This window comes from Pseudophryne corroboree, chromosome 6 (genome assembly GCF_028390025.1).
Source record: "Pseudophryne corroboree isolate aPseCor3 chromosome 6, aPseCor3.hap2, whole genome shotgun sequence".
NCBI classification, from domain to species: domain Eukaryota; kingdom Metazoa; phylum Chordata; class Amphibia; order Anura; family Myobatrachidae; genus Pseudophryne; species Pseudophryne corroboree.
This window is the reverse complement of record NC_086449.1, coordinates 108,938,876-108,963,265: the sequence shown is the minus strand read 5'-3', so window position 1 is coordinate 108,963,265 and position 24,390 is coordinate 108,938,876. Positions and strand designations below refer to the sequence as shown.

The following is a 24,390-nucleotide window of genomic DNA, read 5'->3' as shown; positions in this document are numbered from 1 at the left end:
ACTCCCAGCACTACAAATATGTTAAACACACCGTAGTGCCCCCAATTCACATTATGCCACACAGAAACTGCAGTTCGCATATGCCACAGTCCATAATGGTGATGTAGCTATTACCCCTTTTCCACTAGTGTAGCACGGGTCGCAGCCGTGTCGCCTGACACGGCTGCGACTCGTGCTACAGCCCCCTGCAGACTGCGCTCACCAACCCGGCAATTGCCGGGTTGGGGACGCGCTAGTGACGCGGCAGGGGCTGCGCTGGGACATCACATGATCTCCCAGCGCCGCCCTCCCTATGCACTGTGAACGGGAGCACGGCTCCCATTCACACTAGACAGCTAACCGGGTTGAGCACATGTTCAATCCGGCTAGCAACCCGGGTAGGATTCCCGGATCACTTGATCCGGGAATTTGCCGGGGAATCCTTTCCCACTAGGGAAAAACACGGGTAAATGCGCGCCCCCGAATAATATGGTGATTGGACAATTGTAAATGTATTATGCTAATCTCAGAGCACAACCACAAGTACTAATTATCCCTTCAATGACTGGTCCTATAAGAAATGGAGTGCTTCAGCCTTATTACTATATAATCATTACTAACACTAAACGTAGCTGGAAAAGACAGTATTGCAGATGCAAAGGGACGTTCAGAAAAATATTCATATAATGGAGCTTAGCCGCTAGGAGTTTCTGTGTCTGTTACTTACTATCAAAGCATCAACAACTTACTATAAGTCTGAATCTCTGTGACTCTGTTACGTTCCTTTCCAGTAGGTGTGAGCCCCCAAATCACAGTCCAAGGGATTATGGGCCTATTTCAGACCAGGTCGCAGCAGCAGATGTGTTAGCTAATGGGCAAAACCATGTGCACTGCAGCGGGGGCAGATATAACATGTGCAGAGATAGTTAGATTTGGGTGGGTTATATTGTTTCTGTGCAGGGTAAACACTGGCTGCTTTATTTTTACACTGCAATTTAGATTTCAGTTTCAACGCACCCCACTCAAATCTAACTCTCTGCACATGTTACATCTGCCCCACCTGCAGTGCATCATGGTTTTGCCCATTAGTGTGCTTTTTTAGTTAGCTAACAAACCTGAATAAGGCCTTTACTGCAGTATGTATTAATGAGATATTGATGGCATAAGATAATTGTGATCCAGCATGTGCACTTTCTCAAGTGATAAGTAGCCATTAGAGCTGCCCCATGTCCTCCACTGGATCATCTGACCAGCTGTAAATTGATCTTCTACAGTACATACGGAGGCCTCTGGTAGATGCCACCATGGGGATCCAGAATGAAGAGCGGAGGCTGACTAAGGAAGAAGTTGAAGCCTTTCTGTACCGCCCATCCCAGAGAGGAGCCTTAACACCCCCTCTTAATTACTACAGGAATCTGTTTGGGTGAGAAGAATTGGGATTTTGATGCTAACATAGACTTTTATACTGAAAAGAGCAGATGATTTAAGCAACACTAAATGTAACTGCAAGTTGATCCTATAAATAAAATGTGCATATACACATACCTACGCACATGTACACTGTTGAGCCAAAACATTGTGACCACCTGCCAAATATACTGTAACTCCTTCAACTGCCACGAAAACAGCTCTGACCTTCCGAGGCATGGACTCTAGAAGACCTCTGAAGGTGCCCTGTGGTATCTGGTACCAGGTTATTTCCAGCAGATCCTTCAACTCCTGTAAGCTGTGAGGTGGAGTTGCAGCGGACCAGACTTCTTGTTCCAGCATATACCACAGATGCTCGATATGTTTGAGATCCGGTGAATTTGAAGTACAAAGGATGCAGCTGGTCCACAACGATGTTTATAGGTGGTACATGTCAAATTAATGTCCAAATGAATGAGCAGGTCACACAGTGGCATGTTTTCTTCTACATGATGCAAAAAAATACAGAATTCTTCCATTAATCAAAGATTGCGTGCCCTTGTAGGCACTTTTGATGACTGATAGGTTAGCATGGACACTCTGACTTTCCTGCGGCTATACAGTTCCGGTGCACCAATGACACGTCACAGCATTGAAACTTTCTGCAACTTGTGCCACAGTAGCCCTTCTGTTGGTTTGTATCAGACAGGATAGCCTTCCCTAACCTTTGCTCAATGATGAGTCTTAGCTGCCCAACACCCTCTCGGCAGTTCATGTTTTCCCTCCTTGGACCATTATCAGTAGGGAATCACGTTTCGGAAATGTTCTGACCCAGTCATCTCATTATACGATTTGGCCCTTATCAAAGTCACTCAGGTTTTTTACACCAGCCCATATCTTCTGCATTCTACACATCAACTGGGAGTAGTTAATGTCAACTAACTAATATATCCTGTGCCTTTCTTTCAATTTAGTCAATGTCTTTCACGTCATATGGCAGTGGTCATAATGTTTTGGCTCATGGGTGTATTAGGTGTAGCAGGCCCTTTGCATGGGCCTTTGTGTTGCATGGTATTGTAAGTTGCATATAACATAACTTTACCCAAAAAGTTTTGAAAAAAAACTTTTTTCTTTCTTTTTTTTATTACAAATGTGTAAATATTCTGTATTCCACATGCTCTGAGGCTAAGTCTGTCATTTCAAATGTTTTTTTGCATATAAGTGAGATGTGGGGATCGTTTTATTCTCCTGTACTTGCCATTCAAAGAATGCGTGCAGTCTATGAACCAAGTGCACTTTATAGTTATGTTATATTTAATTTCTCTGACGTCCTAGTAGATGCTGGGGACTCCGTAAGGACCATGGGGAATAGACGGCTCCGCAGGAGACTGGGCACATCTAAAGAAAGATTTAGGACTATCTGGTGTGCACTGGCTCCTCCCCCTATGACCCTCCTCCAAGCCTCAGTTAGATTTCTGTGCCCGGCTGAGCTGGATGCACACTAGGGGCTCTCCTGAGCTCCTAGAAGAAAGTATAGTTTAGGTTTTTTATTTTCAGTGAGACCTGCTGGCAACAGGCTCACTGCAACGAGGGACTAAGGGGAGAAGAAGCGAACCTACCTAAGTGGTGGTAGCTTGGGCTTCTTAGGCTACTGGACACCATTAGCTCCAGAGGGATCGAACACAGGACCCGACCTCGTCGTCCGTTCCCGGAGCCGCGCCGCCGTCCCCCTTACAGAGCCAGAAACAAGAAGGTGGTCCGGAAAATCGTCGGCTGAAGACTTCTGTCTTCTCCAAGGTAGCGCACAGCACTGCAGCTGTGCGCCATTGCTCCTCATGCACACCACACACTGCGGTCACTGATGGGTGCAGGGCGCTGGGGGGGGGCGCCCTGAGCAGCAATAATAACACCTTGGCTGGCAAAACTAACACCATATATAGCCCCAGAGGCTATATAGGTGTATATTAACCCCTGCCAGAAACTATAAAATAGCGGGAGAAAGCCCGCCGAAAAAGGGGCGGAGCCAACTCCCTCAGCACACTGGCGCCATTATTCCCTCACAGCTTCGCTGGAGGGAAGCTCCCTGGCTCTCCCCTGCAGTCCTGCACTACAGAAAGGGTAAAAAAGAGAGGGGGGGCACAATTTAGGCGCAGTATATATATATTATAGGCAGCTATAGGGGAAAACACTCTGTATAGTGATATCCCTGTGTTATATAGCGCCCTGGTGTGTGCTGGCATACTCTCCCTCTGTCTCCCCAAAGGGCTTTGTGGGGTCCTGTCCTCTGTAAGAGCATTCCCTGTGTGTCTGCTGTGTGTCGGTACTGCTGTGTCGACATGTATGATGATAATGATGTGGAGGCGGAGCAAATGCCTGTGAATGTGATGTCACCCCCTGCGGGGTCGACACCAGTGTGGATGGACTTATGGAAGGAATTACGTGACAGTGTCAGCTCCTTACATAAAAGGTTTGACGACATAGGACAGCCGGCTACTCAGCTTGTGCCTGTCCAAGCGTCTCAAATGTCATCAGGGGCTATAAAACGCCCGCTACCTCAGATGACAGATACAGATGTCGACACGGATACCGACTCCAGTGTCGACGATGATGAGACGAGTGTACCCTCCAATAGATCCACCCGTTATATGATTGAGGCTATGAAAAATGTATTACACATTTATGATGATACCCCAGGTACCGCAAAAAAGGGTATTATGTTTGGTGAGAAAAAACTACCAGTAGTTTTTCCTGCATCTGACGAATTAAATGAGGTGTGTGAGGAAGCGTGGACTTCCCCAGATAAGAAATTGATCATTTCTAAACGGTTAATGGCTGCGTACCCTTTCCCGCCAGAGGATAGGTCACGCTCGGAAACACCCCCTAGGGTAGATAAAGCATTGACACGCTTATCAAAGAAGGTGGCACTACCGTCTCCGGATACGGCCGCCCTAAAAGAACCTGCTGATAGAAAGCTGGAAAGTACCCTAAAAGCTATATACACACACACTGGCATTATATTGAGACCCGCTATTGCATCAGCTTGGAACCATGGATAGGGACAATATTTTGCTAACGATTGACCATATAAAAGACGCGGTCTTATACATGCGTGATGCACAGAGGGATATTTGCCGGCTGGCATCAAAAATAAGCGCTATGTCCATTGCCGCCAGACGGGGGTTATGGACTAGGCAATGGTCAGGTGATGCCGACTCCAAGCGGCACATGGAAGTTTTACCCTATAAAGGGGTGGAACTTTTTGGGGAAGGTCTTTCAGACCTCGTTTCCACAGCTACTGCTGGGAAATCGACTTTTTTGCCACAGGCTACCCCACAGCAAAAGAAAGCACCGTATTATCAGGTACAGTCCTTTCGGCCCCAGAAAAATAAGCGGGCTAGAGGCTCATCCTTTCTGCCGAGGGGCAGAGGAAGGGGGAAAAAGCTGCAGCACACAGCTAGTTCCCAGGAGCAGAAGTCCTCCCCTGCGTCCGGTAAGGCCACAGCATGACGCTGGGGCTGCTCAGGCGGAATCGGGAACGGTGGGGGCACGTCTCAGGTTTTTCAGCACACAGTGGGCTCTCTCACAAATGGATCCCTGGGTCCTTCAAGTAGTACCTCAGGGGTACAGGCTGGAATTCGAGACGTCTCCCCCCCGCCGTTTCCTAAAATCTGCCAGGGAGGCAGTGTTGGTGGCTATTCAAAAACTGTATTCACAGAAAGTGATCGTCAAGGTACCCCTCCTTCAGCAAGGAAAGGGTTACTACTCCACAATGTTTGTGGTACCGAAACCGGACGGTTCGGTGAGACCCATCTTAAAATTTAAAAGCCTTGAACACTTATATCAAAAGGTTCAAGTTCAAGATGGAATCGCTTAGGGCGGTTATTGCGAGCCTGGAGGAGGGGGATTACATGGTATCCCTGGACATCAAGGATGCGTACCTGCATGTCCCCATTTACCCTCCGCACCAGGAGTACCTCAGATTTGTGGTACAGGACTGTCACTATCAGTTCCAGACGCTGCCGTTCGGGTTATCCACGGCACCGAGGGTCTTTACCAAGGTAATGGCCGAAATGATGATACTCCTTCGCAAGAAGGGAGTTTTAATTATCCCGTACTTGGACGATCTCCTGATAAAGGCGAGGTCCAAAGAACAGTTGATAGTGGGGGTGGCACTTTCTCAGGAAGTGCTACAACAGCACGGCTGGATTCTAAACATTCCAAAGTCACAGCTGGTCCCGACGACACGTCTTCTGTTCCTGGGAATGATTCTGGACACAGACCAGAAAAGAGTGTTTCTTCCACTGGAAAAAGCCGAGGAATTGTCATCTCTGGTCAGAGACATCCTAAAACCAGGAAAAGTGTCGGTACATCAATGCACACGAGTCCTGGGAAAAATGGTAGCTTCGTACGAAGCAATTCCATTTGGAAGGTTCCACGCAAGGACGTTCCAGTGGGACCTGTTGGACAAATGGTCCGGGTCCCAACTCCAGATGCAACAGCGGATAACCCTATCGGCCAGAACCAGGGTGTCGCTGCTGTGGTGGCTGCAGAGGGCTCATCTACTAGAGGGCCGCAGATTCGGAATACAGGACTGGGTCCTGGTGACCACGGATGCCAGCCTTCGGGGCTGGGGAGCAGTCACAAAGGGAAGAAATTTCCAAGGACTGTGGTCAAATCAGGAGATTTCTCTTCACATAAATATCCTGGAGCTAAGGGCCATTTACAATGCCCTAAGCCAGGCAAGACCCCTGCTTCAAAACCAGCCGGTACTGATCCAGTCAGACAACATCACGGCGGTCGCCCATGTAAACAGACAGGGCGGCACGAGAAGCAGGATGGCGATGGCAGAAGCCACAAGGATTCTCAGATGGGCAGAGAATCATGTGTTAGCACTGACGGCAGTGTTCATTCCGGGAGTGGACAACTGGGAAGCAGACTTCCTCAGCAGGCACGACCTCCACCCGGGAGAATGGGGACTTCATCCAGAAGTCTTCCAAATGCTGGTCAACCGGTGGGAAAAACCACAGGTAGACATGATGGCGTCCCGCCTCAACAAGAAGTTGAAAAGATATTGCGCCCGGTCAAGAGACCCTCAGGCGATAGCGGTATGGGTGTACCAGTCGGTTACTGTGTTTCCTCCTCTACCTCTCATACCCAAGGTACTGAGAATAATAAGAAGGCGAGGAGTGAAAACCATACTCGTGGTTCCGGATTGGCCAAGAAGAGCTTGGTACCCGGAACTTCAAGAGATGCTTACAGAGGACCCTTGGCCTCTGCCGCTCAGACAAGACCTGCTGCAACAGGGTCCCTGTCTGTTCCAAGACTTACCGCGGCTGCGTTTGACGGCATGGCGGTTGAACACCGGGTCCTGAAGGAAAAGGGTATTCCGGAGAAAGTCATCCCTACCCTGATCAAAGCCAGGAAGGATGTCACCGCAAGACATTATCACCGCATTTGGGTTGGCCTTGGCGTCGGCCAGGCGGGTTTCAGAATTGGCGGCTTTGTCTTGTAAAAGCCCTTATCTGATTTTCCATATGGATAGGGCGGAATTGAGGACTCGTCCTCAGTTTCTCCCAAAGGTGGTCTCAGCTTTTCACTTGAACCAACCTATTGTGGTGCCTGCGGCTACTAGGGACTTGGAGGATTCCAAGTTGCTGGACGTAGTCAGGGCCCTAAAAATTTATATTTCCAGGACGGCTGGAGTCAGAAAGGCTGACTCGCTGTTTATCCTGTATGCACCCACCAAGCTGGGTGCTCCTGCTTCTAAGCAGTCTATTGCGCGCTGGATTTGTAGCACTATTCAGCTGGCGCATTCTGCGGTAGGCTTACCGCAGCCTAAATCTGTAAAAGCCCATTCCACACGGAAGGTGGGCTCATCTTGGGCGGCTGCCCGAGGTGTCTCGGCTTTACAACTTTGCCGAGCAGCTACTTGGTCGGGGGCAAACACGTTTGCAAAATTCTACAAATTTGATATCCTGGCTGAGGAGAACCTGGAATTCTCTCATTCGGTGCTGCAGAGTCATCCGCACTCTCCCGCCCGTTTGGGAGCTTTGGTATAATCCCCATGGTCCTTACGGAGTCCCCAGCATCCACTAGGACGTCAGAGAAAATAAGAATTTACTCACCGGTAATTCTATTTCTCGTAGTCCGTAGTGGATGCTGGGCGCCCATCCCAAGTGCGGATTGTCTGCAATACCTGTACATAGTTATTGTTACAAAAATCGGGTTTTGTTGTGAGCCATCTCTTCAGAGGCTCCATTTGTTATCATACTGTTAACAGGGGTTCCTATCACGTGTTATATGGTGTGATTGGTGTGGCTGGTATGAGTCTTACCCGGGATTCAAAAATCCTTCCTTATTGTGTCAGCTCTTCCGGGCACAGTTCCTAACTGAGGCTTGGAGGAGGGTCATAGGGGGAGGAGCCAGTGCACACCAGATAGTCCTAAATCTTTCTTTAGATGTGCCCAGTCTCCTGCGGAGCCGTCTATTCCCCATGGTCCTTACGGAGTCCCCAGCATCCACTACGGACTACGAGAAATAGAATTACCGGTGAGTAAATTCTTATTTTTAATTCAGTTTGTGATTTTTGTCAGGCTAACAGCAGTAGCCTCCTCTGTCCAATGTTACAATGGAACTTTTCTCTGCAGGTTCTTCCCAGTAAAGGCGCAGGATGTACTTGTGCCCACGTTGCTGCTGTGGGGGGAAAATGACCATTTCCTGGAGGCTGCAATGGTCCCAGAAATGCAGCAATACGTCCATGCACCCTTCCACGCTGAAATTATTCAGAACGCCAGTCACTGGCTGCAGCAAGACCAGCCAGAGGAGGTAAACAGGATCATGAAGGACTTCTTGAGGCAGGAGATGACGATGTCCTCGCATTGACCCTAAAGACTTGTACATAGAACTCTGAGAATCTGGGTTTGCTCTGTATAAACAACTACTGACTATATAACCTGTACATAGAACTATTGGATTGTGGTTTGCTCTGGCTTAATAACTACTGTACCAGATCTGGAGACAGTAACTTCTGTATAAACCACTACTCACTCCATAACCACTACATAGCGATCTGGGGATGGCGGTAATCTCTGTGTAAACCACTACTCACCACTTAACCAGTACATAGAGATCTGGGGATGGTGGTAACCTCTGTATAGACCCATACTCATGCCATAACCAGAACATAGCGATCTGGGGATGGTGGTAAGCTCTGTATAAATCCATACTCACTCTATAACTGGAACATAGCTAGCTGGGATGGTGGTAACCTCTGTTAAAACCACTACTCACTCCATAACCGGTACATAGAGATCTGGGGATGGTGGTAGCCTCTGTATAAAACACTACTCACTCTATAACCGGTACATATAGATCGGGGGATGGTGGTAACTTCTGTATAAACAGCTACTCACTCCATAACCGGTACATAGAGATCGGGGGATGGTGGTAACCTCTGTATAAACCACTACATAACCGGTACGTAGCGATCTAGGATGGTGGTATCCTCTGTATAAACCACTACTCACTCCATAACCGGTACATAGAGATCTGGGGATGGTGGTTACCTCTATATAAACCACTACTCACTCCATAACAAGTACATAGAGATCTGGGGATGGTGGTAACCTCTGTATAAACCACTAGTCACTCCATAACCGGTACATAGAGATCGGGAGATGGTGGTAACCTATGTATAAAACACTACTCACTTCATAACCGGTACATTGAGATCTGGGGATGGTGGTAACCTCTGTATAAAACACTACTCACTCTATAACCTGTACATACAGATCTGGGGATCATGGTAACCTCTATAGGAACAGCTACGCCATAACTTTATCAAAGTGTGCATATGTCACAGGTTGCATACACATCTTAAACTAAGAGCAATTCTTAGTCATACACCTCAATGGCTTTTCACTTGTGGCTGAATAGGCATTACTGAGTGGCAATGGGGCGTTCTCATGTAAAATAAATTTGCTGTGTGGGCATGTACCCAGACTTGTGTCCTACTCTGAGGTGAGCGCAGGCCCAAATTAACAATGGGGCAAATGGAGCTACAGCTATTGGCTTCCACATAAATATAGATCCATCATCACGACAGTATGATGATGACCAGCCACCAGCTAGCCACACGGTCGGTCTTAATTCAGAAGTATTAAATTGTATTTCTCTTACAACCTAGGGTATACTGGGAATCCATTTAGTACCATGGGGTATAGACGGATCCACTAGGAGCCTTGGGCACTTTAAGAATTTGATAGTGTGCGCTGGCTCATCCCTCTATGCCCCTCCTACCAGACTCCGTTTAGAAAATGTGCCCGGAGGAGCCGGTCATGTCTCTGGAAGCTCCTGAAGAGTTTTCTGCAATTATTTAATATGTTTGTTATTTTCAGGAAGGACTGGATGGCACCAACCTGCCTGCTTCTTGGGACTTGGGGGGGGGGGGGAGGGGGGGAACGGGCCAACCTCTTGAAGGGTCCCGTTCCCCGCTATGGCAGTGTCAGCACGCAGGGGCTTATGGCTACGCAAGTGGACTGCTGACGCATACTTCAGGAAAGGCGTCCTTCACAGGAGAGGCCTTATTTGGAGATGAACTAGACCAATGGATCTCCAAAGCTACTGCGGATAAGTCTACGTATCTTCCTTCTGCAGCTCCCCCAGCCAGGGAGGCTTACTCAGGTTCCAATTTACAGTCCTTTCGGACAGCCAAGTTTAGGGGCAAAACCAGAGGTTCTTCTACAGCCACCAGAGGCGGTAGAGGTAAACCACGCAAATCAGCAACTGCCGGTTCTCGGGAACAGAGCTAAAGCTCTGCTTCCTCAAAGCCTTCAGCATGACAGTGGACCGCGTTGCCTGGAAGACTGGCGGGTGGGAGCCCGACTAAAATTCTTCAGTCACATCTGGACAAGTTCGTGCCATAGATCTTATTTCCCAGGGCTACAGACTGGAGTTCCAGGAGCTACCACCTCACAGATTCTTCAAATCAAGCTTACCAGTTTCTCAAGAGGCAAGTATAACTTTACAGGACGCCATTCAAAAACTGGTACAGACTCAGGTCATTGCTCTAGTTCCACCTTATCTGCAAAACAAGGTGTTTTATTCCAACTTGTTTGTAGTACCAAAACCGGACGGTTGAGTAAAACCGATTTTGAACCTCAAATCGTTGAACCCGTACTTACGAGTGTTCAAATTCAAGATGGAGTCTCTGAGAGCGGTGATCTCAGGTCTGGAGGAGGGGGAATTCCTAGTGTCTCTGGATATCAAGGATGCGTACCTTCACATTCCGATCTGGCCGCCTCATCAGGCTTATCTACTGTTTGCATTGAAGGACTGTCACTGCCAGTTCCAGGCCCTGCCATTTGGTCTCTCCACGGCACCAAGAGTGTTCACCAAAGTGATGGCAGAGATGATGTTTCTACTCCACAAACAGGGAGTGAACATAATTCCGTACCTGAACTATCTTCTGATAAAAGCACCGTCCAGGGAGCGGTTGTTGGACAGCATTGGCCTCTCAACCAGACTACTTCTGGATCACGGTGGATACTGAACTTACCAAAATCTCACCTGGAACCGACGCAGAGGCTTCCTTTCCTGGGAATGATACTCGACACAGAGTCTCAGAGAGTGTTCCTTCCCTTAGAAAAGGCTATGGTAATCCAGTCGATGGTTCGGGCTGTCCTGAAGCCAACCCGGATCTCTGTGCATCTGTGCATTCGCCTTCTGGGGAAAATGGTGGCCTCTTACGAGGCGCTTTAGTACGGAAGGTTTCATGCGAGTCCCTTCCAGCTGGATCTGTTGGACAAATTGTCCGGATCGCATCTTCACATGCACCAGAGGATCAGTCTGTCGCCAAGAGCCAGGATCTCCCTTCTTTGGTGGCTACAGACCACTGGTTCGGAGGTTCGGGATTCAGAATTGGATTCTGCTAACCACAGACGCAACCCTCAGAAGTTGGGGAGCAGTCACCCAGGGGGTGCAGTTTCAAGGAAGATGGTCAAGTCGGGAAATTGTCCTTCCAATAAACATCCTGGAACTCTGGGCAATCTACAATGCCCTACTGCAGGCCTCATCTCTACTTTGGAATCAGGCCATTAAAGTCCAGTCGGACAATGTTATGGCGGTAACGTACATAAACTGACAGGGCGGAACGTAAAGCAGAGCAGTAATGTCAGAGGTGTCAAGAATTCTCTTCTGGGTGGAAAAACACGCCCTTGGCGTTGTCGACTGTCTTCATTCCGTGAGTAGACAACTGGAAAGCAGACTTCCTCAGCAGACACGACCTGCACCCGGGGGGACTGGGGCCTCTACCCGGAGGTGTTCCGGTGGTTGACAAGTCGGTGGGGATATCCACAGATCGACATGATGGCCTCTCGACTCAACAAGAAGCTCAAGCAGTAATGTTCCAGGTCAAGGGACCCACAAGCAGTGGCGGTAGACGCTCTGTCAACTCCATGGTTCTACCAGCTGGTGTATGTGTTTCCTCCACTTCCTCTGATCCCAAGAATTCTAAAGAGAATAAAAAGGGAAAAGGTTCAAGCAATACTCATTGCTCCGGACTGGCCACGAAGGGCCTGGTACGCGGATCTTCTCGAGATGCTGATCGAAGATCCGTGGCCTCTACCTCTTCGCAAGGATCTTCTGCAACAGGGCCCGTTCATGTATCAGGACAGGCTACGTTTAACGGCATGGAAGTTGAACGGCTGATTCTAGCCAGGAAAGGGATTCCTGACAAGGTCATCCCGACTATGATCAGGAAAGGGGTAACGTCTAAACATTACCACCGTATATGGAAGAAGTATGTCTCTTGGTGTGAAAGCAGACAATATTCTGCGGTGGAGTTTCATCTGGGACGTCTCCTACTTTTTCTGCAGTCGGGAGTGGATGTGGGCCTACGTCTAGGCTCCATTAAAGTCCAGATTTCGTTCTTGTCTATTTACTTTCAAAAACAATTGGCTTCTCTTCCTGAGGTCCAGACGTTCTTGAAGGGTGTTTTACACGTCCAACCTCCCTTTGTGCCTCCCATGGCACCTTGGGATCTCAATTTGGTTCTGCACTTCCTACATTCGGACTGGTTTGAACCGTTACAGGAGGTGTATGTAAAGTACCTTACGTGGTAGACCGTCACACTGCTGGCCTTGGCTTCAGCAAGACGTGTGTCGGAGCTGGGGGCATTGTCTTACAAGAGCCCCTACTTAATTTTCCATGAGGATAGAGCTGAACTCAGGACTCGTCAGCATTTTCTTCCTAAGGCGGTGTCCGCATTTCACATCAACCAACCTACTGTGGTTCCGGTTGTTACGGACACCTCTGCTACTTCAAAGTCTTTGGATGTTGTGAGGGCTTTGAAGGTTTATGTAAAGAGGACAGCTCGTCACAGGAAATCGGACTCGCTGTTCGTTCTTTATGATCCCAATAAAATTGGGTGTCCTGCTTCAAAGCAGTCAATTGCACGCTGGATCAGGCTCACTATCCAGCATGCTTATTCCACGGCAGGATTGCCGGTTCTAAAATCTGTACAGGCCCACTCTACTAGGTCGGTGGGTTCTTCTTGGGCGGCTGCCCCGGGTGTCTCGGCTTTACAGCTCTGCCGAGCAGCTACTTGGTCAGGTTCGAACATGTTTGCAAAGTTTTGCAAGTTTGATACTTTGGTCTCTGAGGACCTGGTCAATCAGTTCTGCAGGAACCTCAGCACTCTCCCACCCGGTTTGGGAGCTTTGGTACATCCCCATGGTACTAAATGGATTCCCAGTATGCTAGAGAAAATGGGATTTTAATTACCTACCAGTAAATCCTTTTCTCGTAGTCCATAGAGGATACAGGGCGCCCGCCCGGTGCTTTGTTCTTCCTGCACTGTTACTTATTTAAGTATTCTGGTTGGTTCAGCTGTTGCTGTTCCTGATTTCAACTTTGGTTAGCATGGCTTTCCTCTTGGTTTTGTGTGTGCTGGTTCGTAATCTCACCACTTTCTTTATCTATCCTTCTCTCAAAGTATGGCCGTCTCCTCGGGCACAGTTTCCTAGACTGAGTCTGGTAGGAGGGGCAAAGAGGGAGGAGCCAGTGCACACTATCAAATTCTTAAAGTGCCCAAGGCTCCTAGTGGACGTGTCTATACCCCATGGTACTAAATGGATTCCCAGTATCCCCTACGGACTACAAGAAAAGGATTTACCGGTAGGTAATTAAAATCCTATTTTCTATTTCTTCTTCAGAGTCCATAGGCATCCACAGGGGTGAGGTTGAGGTGTAGGTGGTTGGAAAGGACCGGACACCAAACAGTTAAAGCTTTCAGCTCTCAGGATGCCCTGGTCCCTCCTCCCCCATACCCCACTCCCAATCAAGGCTAGCCAGTTTTGTTTTGGTACCTCTTTTAACAGTGAAGCTGTTTTTAAACATCCTCAAGCTTTTCTTTTATGATTTGTTTTATCTGTGTTTTAACCTCAGAGCAAGCATAGGGCGCCAGCCCTGTTGCTCCTACAACCTCCCGCTGGCGCTGCAACACTGGTGTGTGTGCCAGTGATTACAGCAGGCACCTTGGAGCCCAGCTAGCAAGCTCCATGGCGGACCCAGGCTGCAGCTGGAAAACGGGGGGACAGGTAAGGCGGGGAACCGGGTCTTAGTGCAGCCTTTCCTCCAGTTATGACCGGAGGCGCTAATGTGGGCACCGGTTCATCTGCGACCCCACTAGTCCACCAGGACATAAAATACTGGCAACAGAGGGCCATTAGTGAGGCAGGTGACCCTGGAGGTTAACTTCAGCATGGGGAGGTAAGCTGTCCCCCGATGGCCCCCAGCTCAGAGTGCAATGCACCTGAGCTGCATCCTCCTCACCCTACTCCCACTGTGAGATGCTCATCAACCATTTTATGACAGTTGCTGAAGCAGCAGGCCTCCGAGAACGCTGGATCCAGTCTCCCTGTATACCTCTCCATGGGGATCAGTATGATTTACAGACGACTGGGATGCTGGCAGCGAGGCGAGCGCAAAAAGTCTCCTTGTGAGCTCGGTGGCTGCTGAACTCGCCACAGGTTCTATTCTCACTCTGTGGGTGTTGTGGACACCCACGAGAGGGAATAGCCCCTGTTTGCCGGGATTCCGGTAGTGGTATCCTGACCGCCGGTAAATTAAATGCATCCCCTCCTAAGGGACAGGCTATTCAGCACTGATCCTACCAGCTACTGCAGTTTGAGTAGTTGATTTAAGCGTCCATTACAAAAGGCATTGTATGTGTGCTAGCTCTGCTGTTATGATATACTGTCTGACTTTCTTCTGTCCGTTATACCTATCCCTCCTGTTCTAAATCTAAAGTATCTGCGGCCTCTGTGGCAGCTAGACAAGTTCTTTGGCTCCGTTCCTGGTGGACGGACTCTGTTTTAAAAATAGCTCTTGAATATCTGCCTTTCACAGGCGATATATTATGTGGAGTTTGATAAGATTGTGGCCACTGTCGCAGCTTTTAAAAACTGCTCTTATGCCATCAGCTGCTGCCCCGACGTCTAGGACATCCAGTACATTCTCTTTTAAGCCCTGTTGCCCCCAAGGGACAGCTATAGGTCAGTCCTTTCACAGCAGACCTCTGCTTACAGGTCCAACAGGCAACACTCTAAGCAATCCTGGGCCTCCAGATGACGGGCCTCTTCCTGGGGGATCCCAGGGTGGGAAGCTGACGGCTCCAGTTTACAGTGACCTGGCATCCAACTACAACAGATGCTTGGGTACGAGACGTGGTCTCCCAGGGTACACTCTCTTTCTTTCATGAGGCGACCTCTTCAGTGGTTCTGTTGTATTGGTCTTCCCAGAGGTTAAAGTGAGCCGAAACAGGGCGGAACTGCGTTTCGACAGTTCGCCTCCTCCAGCTCACCTAATCCAGTGAGATGCAGAGAGATGTCGGGTGCCCGCTGAGATTGCGTTACCAGCAGGCGCCGGCTCCTTCCCCTCAGTGGCAGCCAGAGGCAGGAGCTCAAGCAGTGTGAGACTGTGCGCTATGGGAGAGACGTCATAATGTCTCTCCCGTAGTTCAGAGGAGCGGGAGGGCAGCGGTCCGGAATCAGAAGCGGAGCTGGTGAGTATTGTGTTTCTTTATTTATTTGTGTGTATGTGTAAGCGGCGCTACTGTGGGGTAGACCAACTGGGGGCAAATCAGCTGGGGGAATATATCTACTGGGGGCATAACTATAGGGGGTATAACTACAGCAGGCATATCTACTGGGGGCATATCTACAAGGGACATAACTACTGGGGGCACTGTATAAGGGGCGCCAATACTATGGGCTCTACATAATGGGCACTACAACTGTGGGCATTGCATAAGGGACATTACTACTGAAGGCATTGTATAAGGGGCACTACTGCTATAGGCATTATGTGTATTTAGGGTGCTACTACTGTGGGCTTTGTGTATAACAGGCAGTAATGTGTGTCATAACATGAATAAGGGACACTACTATGTGGTGTAATGTGAATAAGATTGTGCTACTGTTCGGCATAATTTGAATTGGGGATACTATTGGGTTACCACTCCCCTTTGTTTTTGAGATCACGTCCGTTTTTGCGACGCGCGCCTGCAGCATTCGCAATCTCTGTATTGAACAAGCATGGGGAAGGGGGGATGATTTTCACCACCTCTGTAAGACCACTTTAAGCACTGGGTCTCCCAGCAGATCCAACAAAGCTCTGCAACAGGCCATTCACTCTCTTCAATAGTCAGGACTCATAGTGTCAGTTACTCCAGAACAACAACGCACAGGCTTTTCTTCCGGGTTCAAAAGCCCAATGTCTCCTTTTGACCCATGCTCACCCTGAAATCACTCAACAGGTTTATGCAGGTCCCAGGTTTCGCATGGAAACATTTTGCTCCATCGTCCTAGTTTTGGAGCCGGGGGACTTTATGGCCTCCCTTGATATCCAGGCTGCATGTCTGCGTAAGCCTATCACTTCCAAACATCAGCAATACCTCAGGTTTGCTGTCCACCAGCAACCCTATCTGTTCCAGGCCCTACCCCTTGCGACTTTCCATGGCCTCTTGGGTTTTTACCTAAATTATGGCAAGCATGGCTGCACATCTCAGGCACCAGGGGGTCTGGATCCTTCCGTACCCGGACATCCTACTGATTTTATCCCAGTCTCTGGAGGTCTTGCGATAGCATATCCATCTGACCATTACCTTCCTGCTAGTGCATGGCTGGTTTATCAACTGGAAAAAGTCCTCTGTCTCCCTCCCTCTGGGAGCCCTCCTGGATTCTCAGGTCCTGCGGATTCTCCTACCTGAGGAGAGGTTTAAAGCCCTCCAGGCTCGATCTGCAAGTTTCTTCGACACCGGTGGGTGTCCTTTCACTCAGCCATACAGATTTTGGGGTCCATGGTGTCCACTTTCGGCATGGTGGAGTACACCCAGTTCCGTTCTAGACCTCTCCAACGACTGATTTCGTCACGTTGGAACAGACAGCATCATCTAATCACATCTCAACAGTTCGGCTATCCCCGGAACTTCAGATCTCCCTCATAGATGCCAGCCTCCGTTGGTAGGGAGCAGTAACGGGTTAACGGTCCTTTCAGGGACTTTGGTCAATATACATAAGTTGTCTGCCTATAAACATAGAGCTTTGGGCAGGGTACAGAGCTCTCTTTTTGGTACAGGACCTTCCCCACCGACCAGTTCGATTCCATTCGGGCAAGGCTACTGCGGTCACCTACCTCAATCATCAGGGGCCACACATAGTCAGGCCGCCACGTGAAAAGCGGAGCACATTCTCACTTGGGCAAAAAATCATCTTTAGACTATCTCGGCAGTGTTCATCCCAGGAGTCAGCAACTGGGAAGAGGACTTCTTAAGCAGACAGGACATCAACTCCGGCAGGTGGGATATTCTTCCGGAGATCTTGCAGGTTTTAGTGGACAGGAGGGGCCTACCAGATGTGTATCCCATAGCCTCACACCACAACCACAAACTGCTGATGTACTTGTCCATTACCAGGGATCCCGCAACCAGCTTCATGAATATCTTCCCTCCAGTTGCGCTCCTTCCGGGAGTTCTTTGCAAGTTCAAGTGAAAGGAAGACATTGTGCTCCTCATAGCGCTAGCGTGGCTAAGACTACCTTGGTTTGCAGACCTGCAGAGTCTATCAATAGATGTTCCCTTTCAGCTTCCTCTACGGCCAGATCTTTTGGCTTAGGGTCCCTGTCTACAAACAGATCTGGCTCCTCTGACTTTGACGGCATGGCTCTTGAACCATCCCTCCTACAGGCTAAGGGTTTCTCAGTCCCTGTTGTGCAAACTCTGCTTAAAGCTCGACAACCTACTTCATCTAGGTTTACCATGGGATTTGGCACACTTCATTTCAGTGGTGTTTTCACTGGGGCTATAATTCTACAGCCTTGAAAGTTGCCAGAGTTCTAGCCATTGCCCAGGCCGGGTTAGACTTGGACTCTGCCTAGGGGCCCTCCAATTACAGATCTCTGCTTTTTCTGTCTGGTTCCAGCAAAAGATTATGTTCCTACCTGATCTCAGCACTTTTTTCAGGAAGATCCTCCGTATTCAACCCATTTTGTGTCTCTCCGGTGGCTCCGTGGGACTTATTCTTAGTTCTCCAGGCTTTACAGAAATCTCTGTTTGGACTCAGTGGACTTCAAGTGGCTAACGTGGAAGACTCCCTTCCACCTTGCTAGGTTTTCTGCTCACAGACTGTTTGACCTAGGAGCGCTATCCTGTCGATCCACCTTTTTGCTTTTCCATCCGGACAGGGCTGTCCTCAGAAATGGGTCTGGATTCCTCCCAAAGGTTGCATCCCAGTTTCATATTGCTAAAGAGATTGAGGTTCCAGCCTTTCAATCCTCACCACTTTCTGTAAGGGAAGCCCTGCTTGATGTTTCACATTTATGTGAATCGCACGGAATCTTTCCGTATATAGGTTGCTCTTTTTTGTGTTATAAGGTTTTCACAAAAGGGGCTGGTCTGCCCGTTCCGCGGCCCTCCCCGTTTCAAGTGTGGAACGTTACAGCTCGTTCCACTCGCTCTGTGGGGCCCTCTTGGGCAGCTAGTCGTGGAGCTTCTGCTGAATAGTTGTGCAAAGCGGCCATGTGGTCTTCCGTCCATCCTTTCTTCCGCCTCCCAGGATGCTTCCGACGAATTGTCCATTCAGCACAGGATTGTCCCCTCCCTTAAGAAAACTGCTTTGGGACATACCCAATGCCATCCTTGTGGATGTCTATGTACCCTTAAGAAGAAAATAAGAGTCATGGTAGATTTACCATAGTTAACTCTTTTTCTTCGAAGTCCATAGGATCCACAGGGCACCCACCCTAATGCACCGGCATCTATGGGTTTGTTCCTCTTGGTCACCGGTTCCCTTCTCTATTGTGTGAGAGAGAGTGTTTCTTGTGTGTACCAGTCTTCCTTCTCTCCTATCCTGCTCCTGCTTGGGCTTGTTCACAAAACTGGCTAGCCTTGGCTGGGGGTGGGGTATAGGGGAGGAGGGACCAGTGCATCCTTGGAGCTGAAAGCTTAACTGTTTTTGCCCAGTCCTTTCCAACCACCTACACCCCAATGGATCCCATGGACTTAGAAGAAAAAGAGTTACCTATGGTAAGTCTACCATAACTCTTATTTTTCCACACAAAATGATGCAATTTTTGTACTTTTACATATTTAGGGAGACATTGGGGCTGATAGTGTATGAAGTCTACATGACACTGGCCACACCCACACAGCACTGGTCACCCCCTCCCCCTGCTTCTCATAGTAGGCCCTTGAACATTTTCAGACCCAGGCCCAAGAGGCCCTTAATCCAGCCCTGGGTGAGTGTCGGATCTCCTACACCATGTTTGGGGCTGGTTCAATTGCTGATACTATTGATGATGACTGCTCTTACAGTAAGAGGATTGGGGCCGGCGCAGTCGTATAAATACGCCCAATGACTGAATACCAGCGGATGTTCGCATTGGACTTCTAATGTGCAACTCAGAATCAGCCTGTGACTTGCAGAAAGAGCACTAGAGAGTCAGCTATAACATATTTATGAACTGAACTTCAAACCCCCAGAACTAATTTGTAAATAAAGGCTCATGTTCTCCAGTGGTCAATATCCAGCCCCTGGAGGGTTATGATATGATGGTTCAGAAGACCAATGCTGTTAAACACTATTAATGACAGAGATATCAGATCTCGAGGAAAAGCAATAATTATGACCATGCTCAGCTAAAGGTAACAATATGCAATTATTGTGCCAATCAGGATAGCGAGTATTCAGGAGCGTTACAGCATTTTTAGCTAAATAATGTTCCATACGCTCCTGCGTAGCGTAAGAAGGAGGTCACAGTAATGGTCAGATCGGGAGGACAGCATAGCATTTTGCTGCACATGCTATATAGTTCCCGACCTCACAATCCTATTGTAGAGATCAAAAGAAAGTGCATACTGAGTTAGAAATTAATCTGCATATGTGTGTGCACTGATCTGATAATTACTCTGTTGGACTGGATAAATTCCTGATCCCATGTGTTTATTTGGGTTCCGTTGGCCCCTTAAAAAAATGCCGGCATCGGGGCTTGCAGGATAGCCCCCCGCGATCCTATTAGCAACAGTAAAGTACTGCAGCTAATAGGATACTGCCAGTATAACTAATGCAATATAATATCATTTAGTTTATGAGGGTGATAGTGCTTACCAGCGACCGCAGTCTAATTTGGTTATTTCACTAAGCAATTAGTACTTAAAAGTTTCCTGGAAACATTGCCAGAATACACTCTTTTCTCACCCTAAACCTTTATCCATTCTTCTGTTACCTCCCACCTACTACAGACTGGTGTCAGCTGTCCTTCCTCTCACCCAGCTATCCCCGCTACAGCTTGCACTACATGCCATATTGAGACCGATATCTCTACTCAGCTCTACATGTCTCTACACTGGCTCTCCATTACTTCCAGAGCTCTATTCTGACTACTTGCCCTCACTGCCAAAGTGTTTTCAAATGCCTCCATGTCATCCATCTGTGACCACATGACCAGCTGCTCATCCTGTTAGATCTGCCGTAGAACATAGCCTTTTCTCCTCTCTGATTGCCAACTCTCATTCCTACTTCTAAGACTATGTTGCCACCCAATTATGGAACCCTCTTTCCTGATTCTCTATCCTAACCTTTAGTCTTTCAAATGCTCTCTTAAAACCCACCTCTTCCCGTAGCTCTACCCTCACCTCACAGTGCTTTGTCTGGGTGTTCTGGAAGCTATGGTCCCATCTCCATACTGAGCCCCTCTAGCGCCTATTGTTGCAGCATTACCCTCTCTAGAGTGCAAGCTTTCATGGGCAGCGCCTTCCACTGTATATCTCACCCCTGCATCTCATCAGTATTGGATGTATTTGCTCTTTGTTCATGTACCATTTGTATGACTTTCTTTACCACTGTCCGGCTCTGTAGAGTTTTATGTAAATAAACATTGATGATGATGATTGTCATGATCCATCATGGATCTGATCCCACAAAAAATGGTATTATTCAAATTGCATGTTGTATCAATGTGTATTCTTTATGGAAAATGTCATTTCTAAAACTGTATGCCAAAGTGGCATTCTGTAATTAACTCCAGGTAATGAACGGAGTCTGGGGGGGTTTTGATTTGTTAACGGAGATGTATGTGTACTCTAACCAGCACGGGAGCTTGTGAAACTGGTACTCTCTCCTGAATGTACACAGAGATGTTGAATTCTTTTGAAGTAAGGCAACCGAACGTTGTTAAGAAGGGCACTTGGTCAGTACTTCCTGATTAGGGGCCTTATTCAGACCGTCGCAGATGTCCGAAAATCGCAAACAGGCAATTTTTGGCGTCTGCACACGTGCTGTGGCCACAATGCGCGTGAATGGGCTTTCGTGACGCGATCGCAGCCCAGAAGAATGCACTTGCATCATGAGTGACAGGTGTCCGGGAGTCATGATGTGGCGTTTTTTTTTTTTATGTTTGTTTTCTTGGAGGGGGGAAGTACACCAGGAAACGAAGGGGGTGTCATGGCTGTTTTTAGGGCTGGCGGATGACGTCGCCTGTAAGGAAACATGGTGGCAGTGCCCATGCCTATGCAGCCATGGGTCAACCTCTATTTGAGGTTTTTGCAATGTGACCACAATTGAATTGCGATTGCATCACGTTGCAGCGCCACACATGCTGGGAGGCCTTGCCCTGTGCTGGGCAGCCCCCAGCATGTGAGATTAGTGGTCACAGATTTAACTAAAATAGCAAAATCTGCAACAAACTCTGAAAAACCTGCCCAGTACTGTATATTGGTAAATTACAGATTTTTGGCTTCAAACAGAATGAAGCAAGTAATTAAATGCCCCTGTTGGTCTAGAACACCCCAGGGAAACCTCCGCAGTCAGGGGCACACAAAGGACCTTCAGACAAGTACAAACAATTCTGGGTTTGAAAGGGTTAAACATTTAAAGGGTGGGTTTTTTTTTGTCAAGGAGCAGTTTTGGTGGAAGGATAAAATTGTGTGTGTCTTTAGCTGTTCAGGGTAATAAGTCTAAGGGGTATATTCAATTGAAGTCGAAAGCTGCCGTCTGTTGAGAAGACGGCAGTTTTCGACTTTTTAAGGTCGAATCGTGATTCGACCTATTCAATCAAACCCCAAATTTTTCAACAAGTCGAGGAATTCGACTTGTCGAAAAGCACGTGGATCGGCGGAATAGCTGCCGATCCACGTGCTTGTGTCGAAAACTGTTTTGGCCCCCTTTTCGACCACCTCACTTCGGCTTTAAAAAAAGTCGAAGTGAGATGGGGAGAGCAGCGCCGGAGACGGGGAGAGGCGAGGCGGGGATCGGGTGAGCAGCGCTGGAGGATGTCACAGCCGCCGCTTACAGCAGCGTCCACCTGGCTCAAGCGAGCTGGAGCTGAGTGGACACTGCCGTGAGTGGCGGCTGTGATGCAGGGACAGAGAGGAGGGAAGGGGAGAGGCAGAGAGACTGGAGACGGGGGAGAGCCGCGGGCAGACGGGGGAGAGCAACTTTTTTAAAAGTTTAATTGAGATGTCATTTGAATAGTCCAGGTCGGATCCATTCCGAAAATTGAATGTCGGAATGGTTCCGACTTCAGTTGAATATACCCCTAAGGAAGCCACACTGGCTGGGATGCCCTACTCCTATCAGGGAAACCCTTACTCCAGCACTCATTCAAAGGTGAACCCTGTTTTCATCTTTTTATTTTCTGAAATTGTCTATAACCTGTGTGTGTTTTTAAAATTAGTATATTTTGTAACTCTTTTTTTGTAACTGAAAGCTGTGAAGTTGTTCATGAAATTAAATCTTAATTTCCCGTTCTGACATTCTGTGTTCTTAACCTACGTCTTGTGAGGCACACATGCTACTGATTTTTAACCTGTACAGTATATACTGTAAGCGTAACCGAAAGGCGCTGCAGGAGGAGCCCCGAAACCTCTGGTGGTGGCAGACCAATATATTTCAGTGTTTAGATAATTAGCAAAACACAAGTTACAACAGCCAGACTCAGAAGGAGTTCTGACGGTGGGTGCGACTGTGACATTGATGTATATATGAATGAAGAGTGGGTGTTGGGTAAATATTATAAAACAGACAATTCCAGAGAAGGAACAATGGTGTCAAAAGCTTTTACAAATGATAAATGCATGGCTTAGAATAGCCTGGGTCTCTAGGTTGACATGTTCTAGGTTGACAGGTCAAAAGGTCGACATGAGTTTTTCCCCAAAAAAATATTTTTTTGAACTTTTTCATACTTAACGATCCACGTGGACTACGATTGGGAATAGTAACCTTGCCCGAAGCATGGCGAGCCATGCGAGGGGACATGGTGCACTAATTGGGGTTCCCGGTCACTGTACGGAGAAAACAACACCAAAAAAACATAAACATAAAGTCATGCAGACCTTTTGACCTGTCGACCTAGACCATTTCGACCTAGCATCCCTGTCGACCCTCCGTGCCACACCCGTGGAGCACGTGTCCTAGATCTGACTAGGAACCAGAGAGTGAGGAGGGCCGAGTGACAGAAGGATTTTTAATGGAAAACCGATATAATACGGAGTAAGATGATTGATATAAATTAAGGGGTGACAGGTGAAGAACTGCAGCTAAGTATAGAGCAGAGTTAATAGCTGGATCCGAGAGTAAGGAGAAGGTCACAGTAACGCATACAGAAAATTACAAGTGATTCTATCAGCATTTTGGCAGAGGAGATGCATAGCACAGGTTGTATCTGTCAGGCAGAAGGAAAGAACGGGATGTAGCCCTTGTTTCTATGTGTTGTAAAAAATGAATCTATTAAATGATCACTATGGAAGCAAATGGTGAACAGATTGTTTCCATAGTTACTGATGTCGCTAAGGAAGGTCCAATAGCAGGGGTGGGGAACCTTTGGCCCACCAGCTGTTGTTGAACTACACATACCAGCATGCCTTGCTACAGTTTTGCTATTTGGCTTGTTAAAACTGTTGCAGAGCATGTTGGGATGTGTAGTTCAACAACAGCTGGAGGGCCGAAGGTTCCCCATCCCTGTCATATAGTCACAACCTGTCAGCCAAATAGGAGTATAATGCTAGAAGGAAGATGATTGAGGTGCATGATGGGGAAAAGCTGGGTGATGGGTATATTTGGAACTAAATGAATGAATAGGTTGGCTAAGCTGAAGTGCATAGAGATGGAGATGAGTTGTGAGGACATAACCTTGGGGCGTACGACACACAGGCAGACTAATCGACATAAACTAGGGCAGTACGGATGGTGTAATGGTTAGCATTACTGCCACACAGCACTAAGGTCATGGGTTCGATTCCCACCAAAGCCCTAACTGTGTGGAGTTTGTATATTCTCCCCGTACTTGCGTGGGTTTCCTCCGGGTACTCCGGTTTCCTCCCACAATCCAAAAATATACTGGTAGGTTAACTGGCTTCTGACAAAAATTAACCCTAGTATGAATGTGTGTGCGTGTATATGAGATAGGGAATGTAGATTGTAAGCTCCACTGGGGCAGGGACTGATGTGAATG

General features: G+C 48.0%; 1 protein-coding gene across 2 annotated transcripts in view; it reads left to right on the top strand.

Moving 5' to 3' along the window:
- EPHX3 (epoxide hydrolase 3) overlaps nt 1-22,691 on the top strand; it is a 111,630-nt gene extending 88,939 nt beyond the window's left edge. For both annotated transcript variants that reach the window (XM_063931638.1, XM_063931639.1), the window contains exons 7-8: nt 1,254-1,402; nt 8,034-22,691. In XM_063931638.1, the coding sequence (XP_063787708.1) occupies nt 1,254-1,402; nt 8,034-8,268 (384 nt within the window). In that variant the 3' untranslated portion in view covers nt 8,269-22,691. The remainder of the gene's footprint in view (nt 1-1,253; nt 1,403-8,033) is intronic.
- The last annotated feature ends 1,699 nt before the right edge of the window (nt 22,692-24,390 follow it).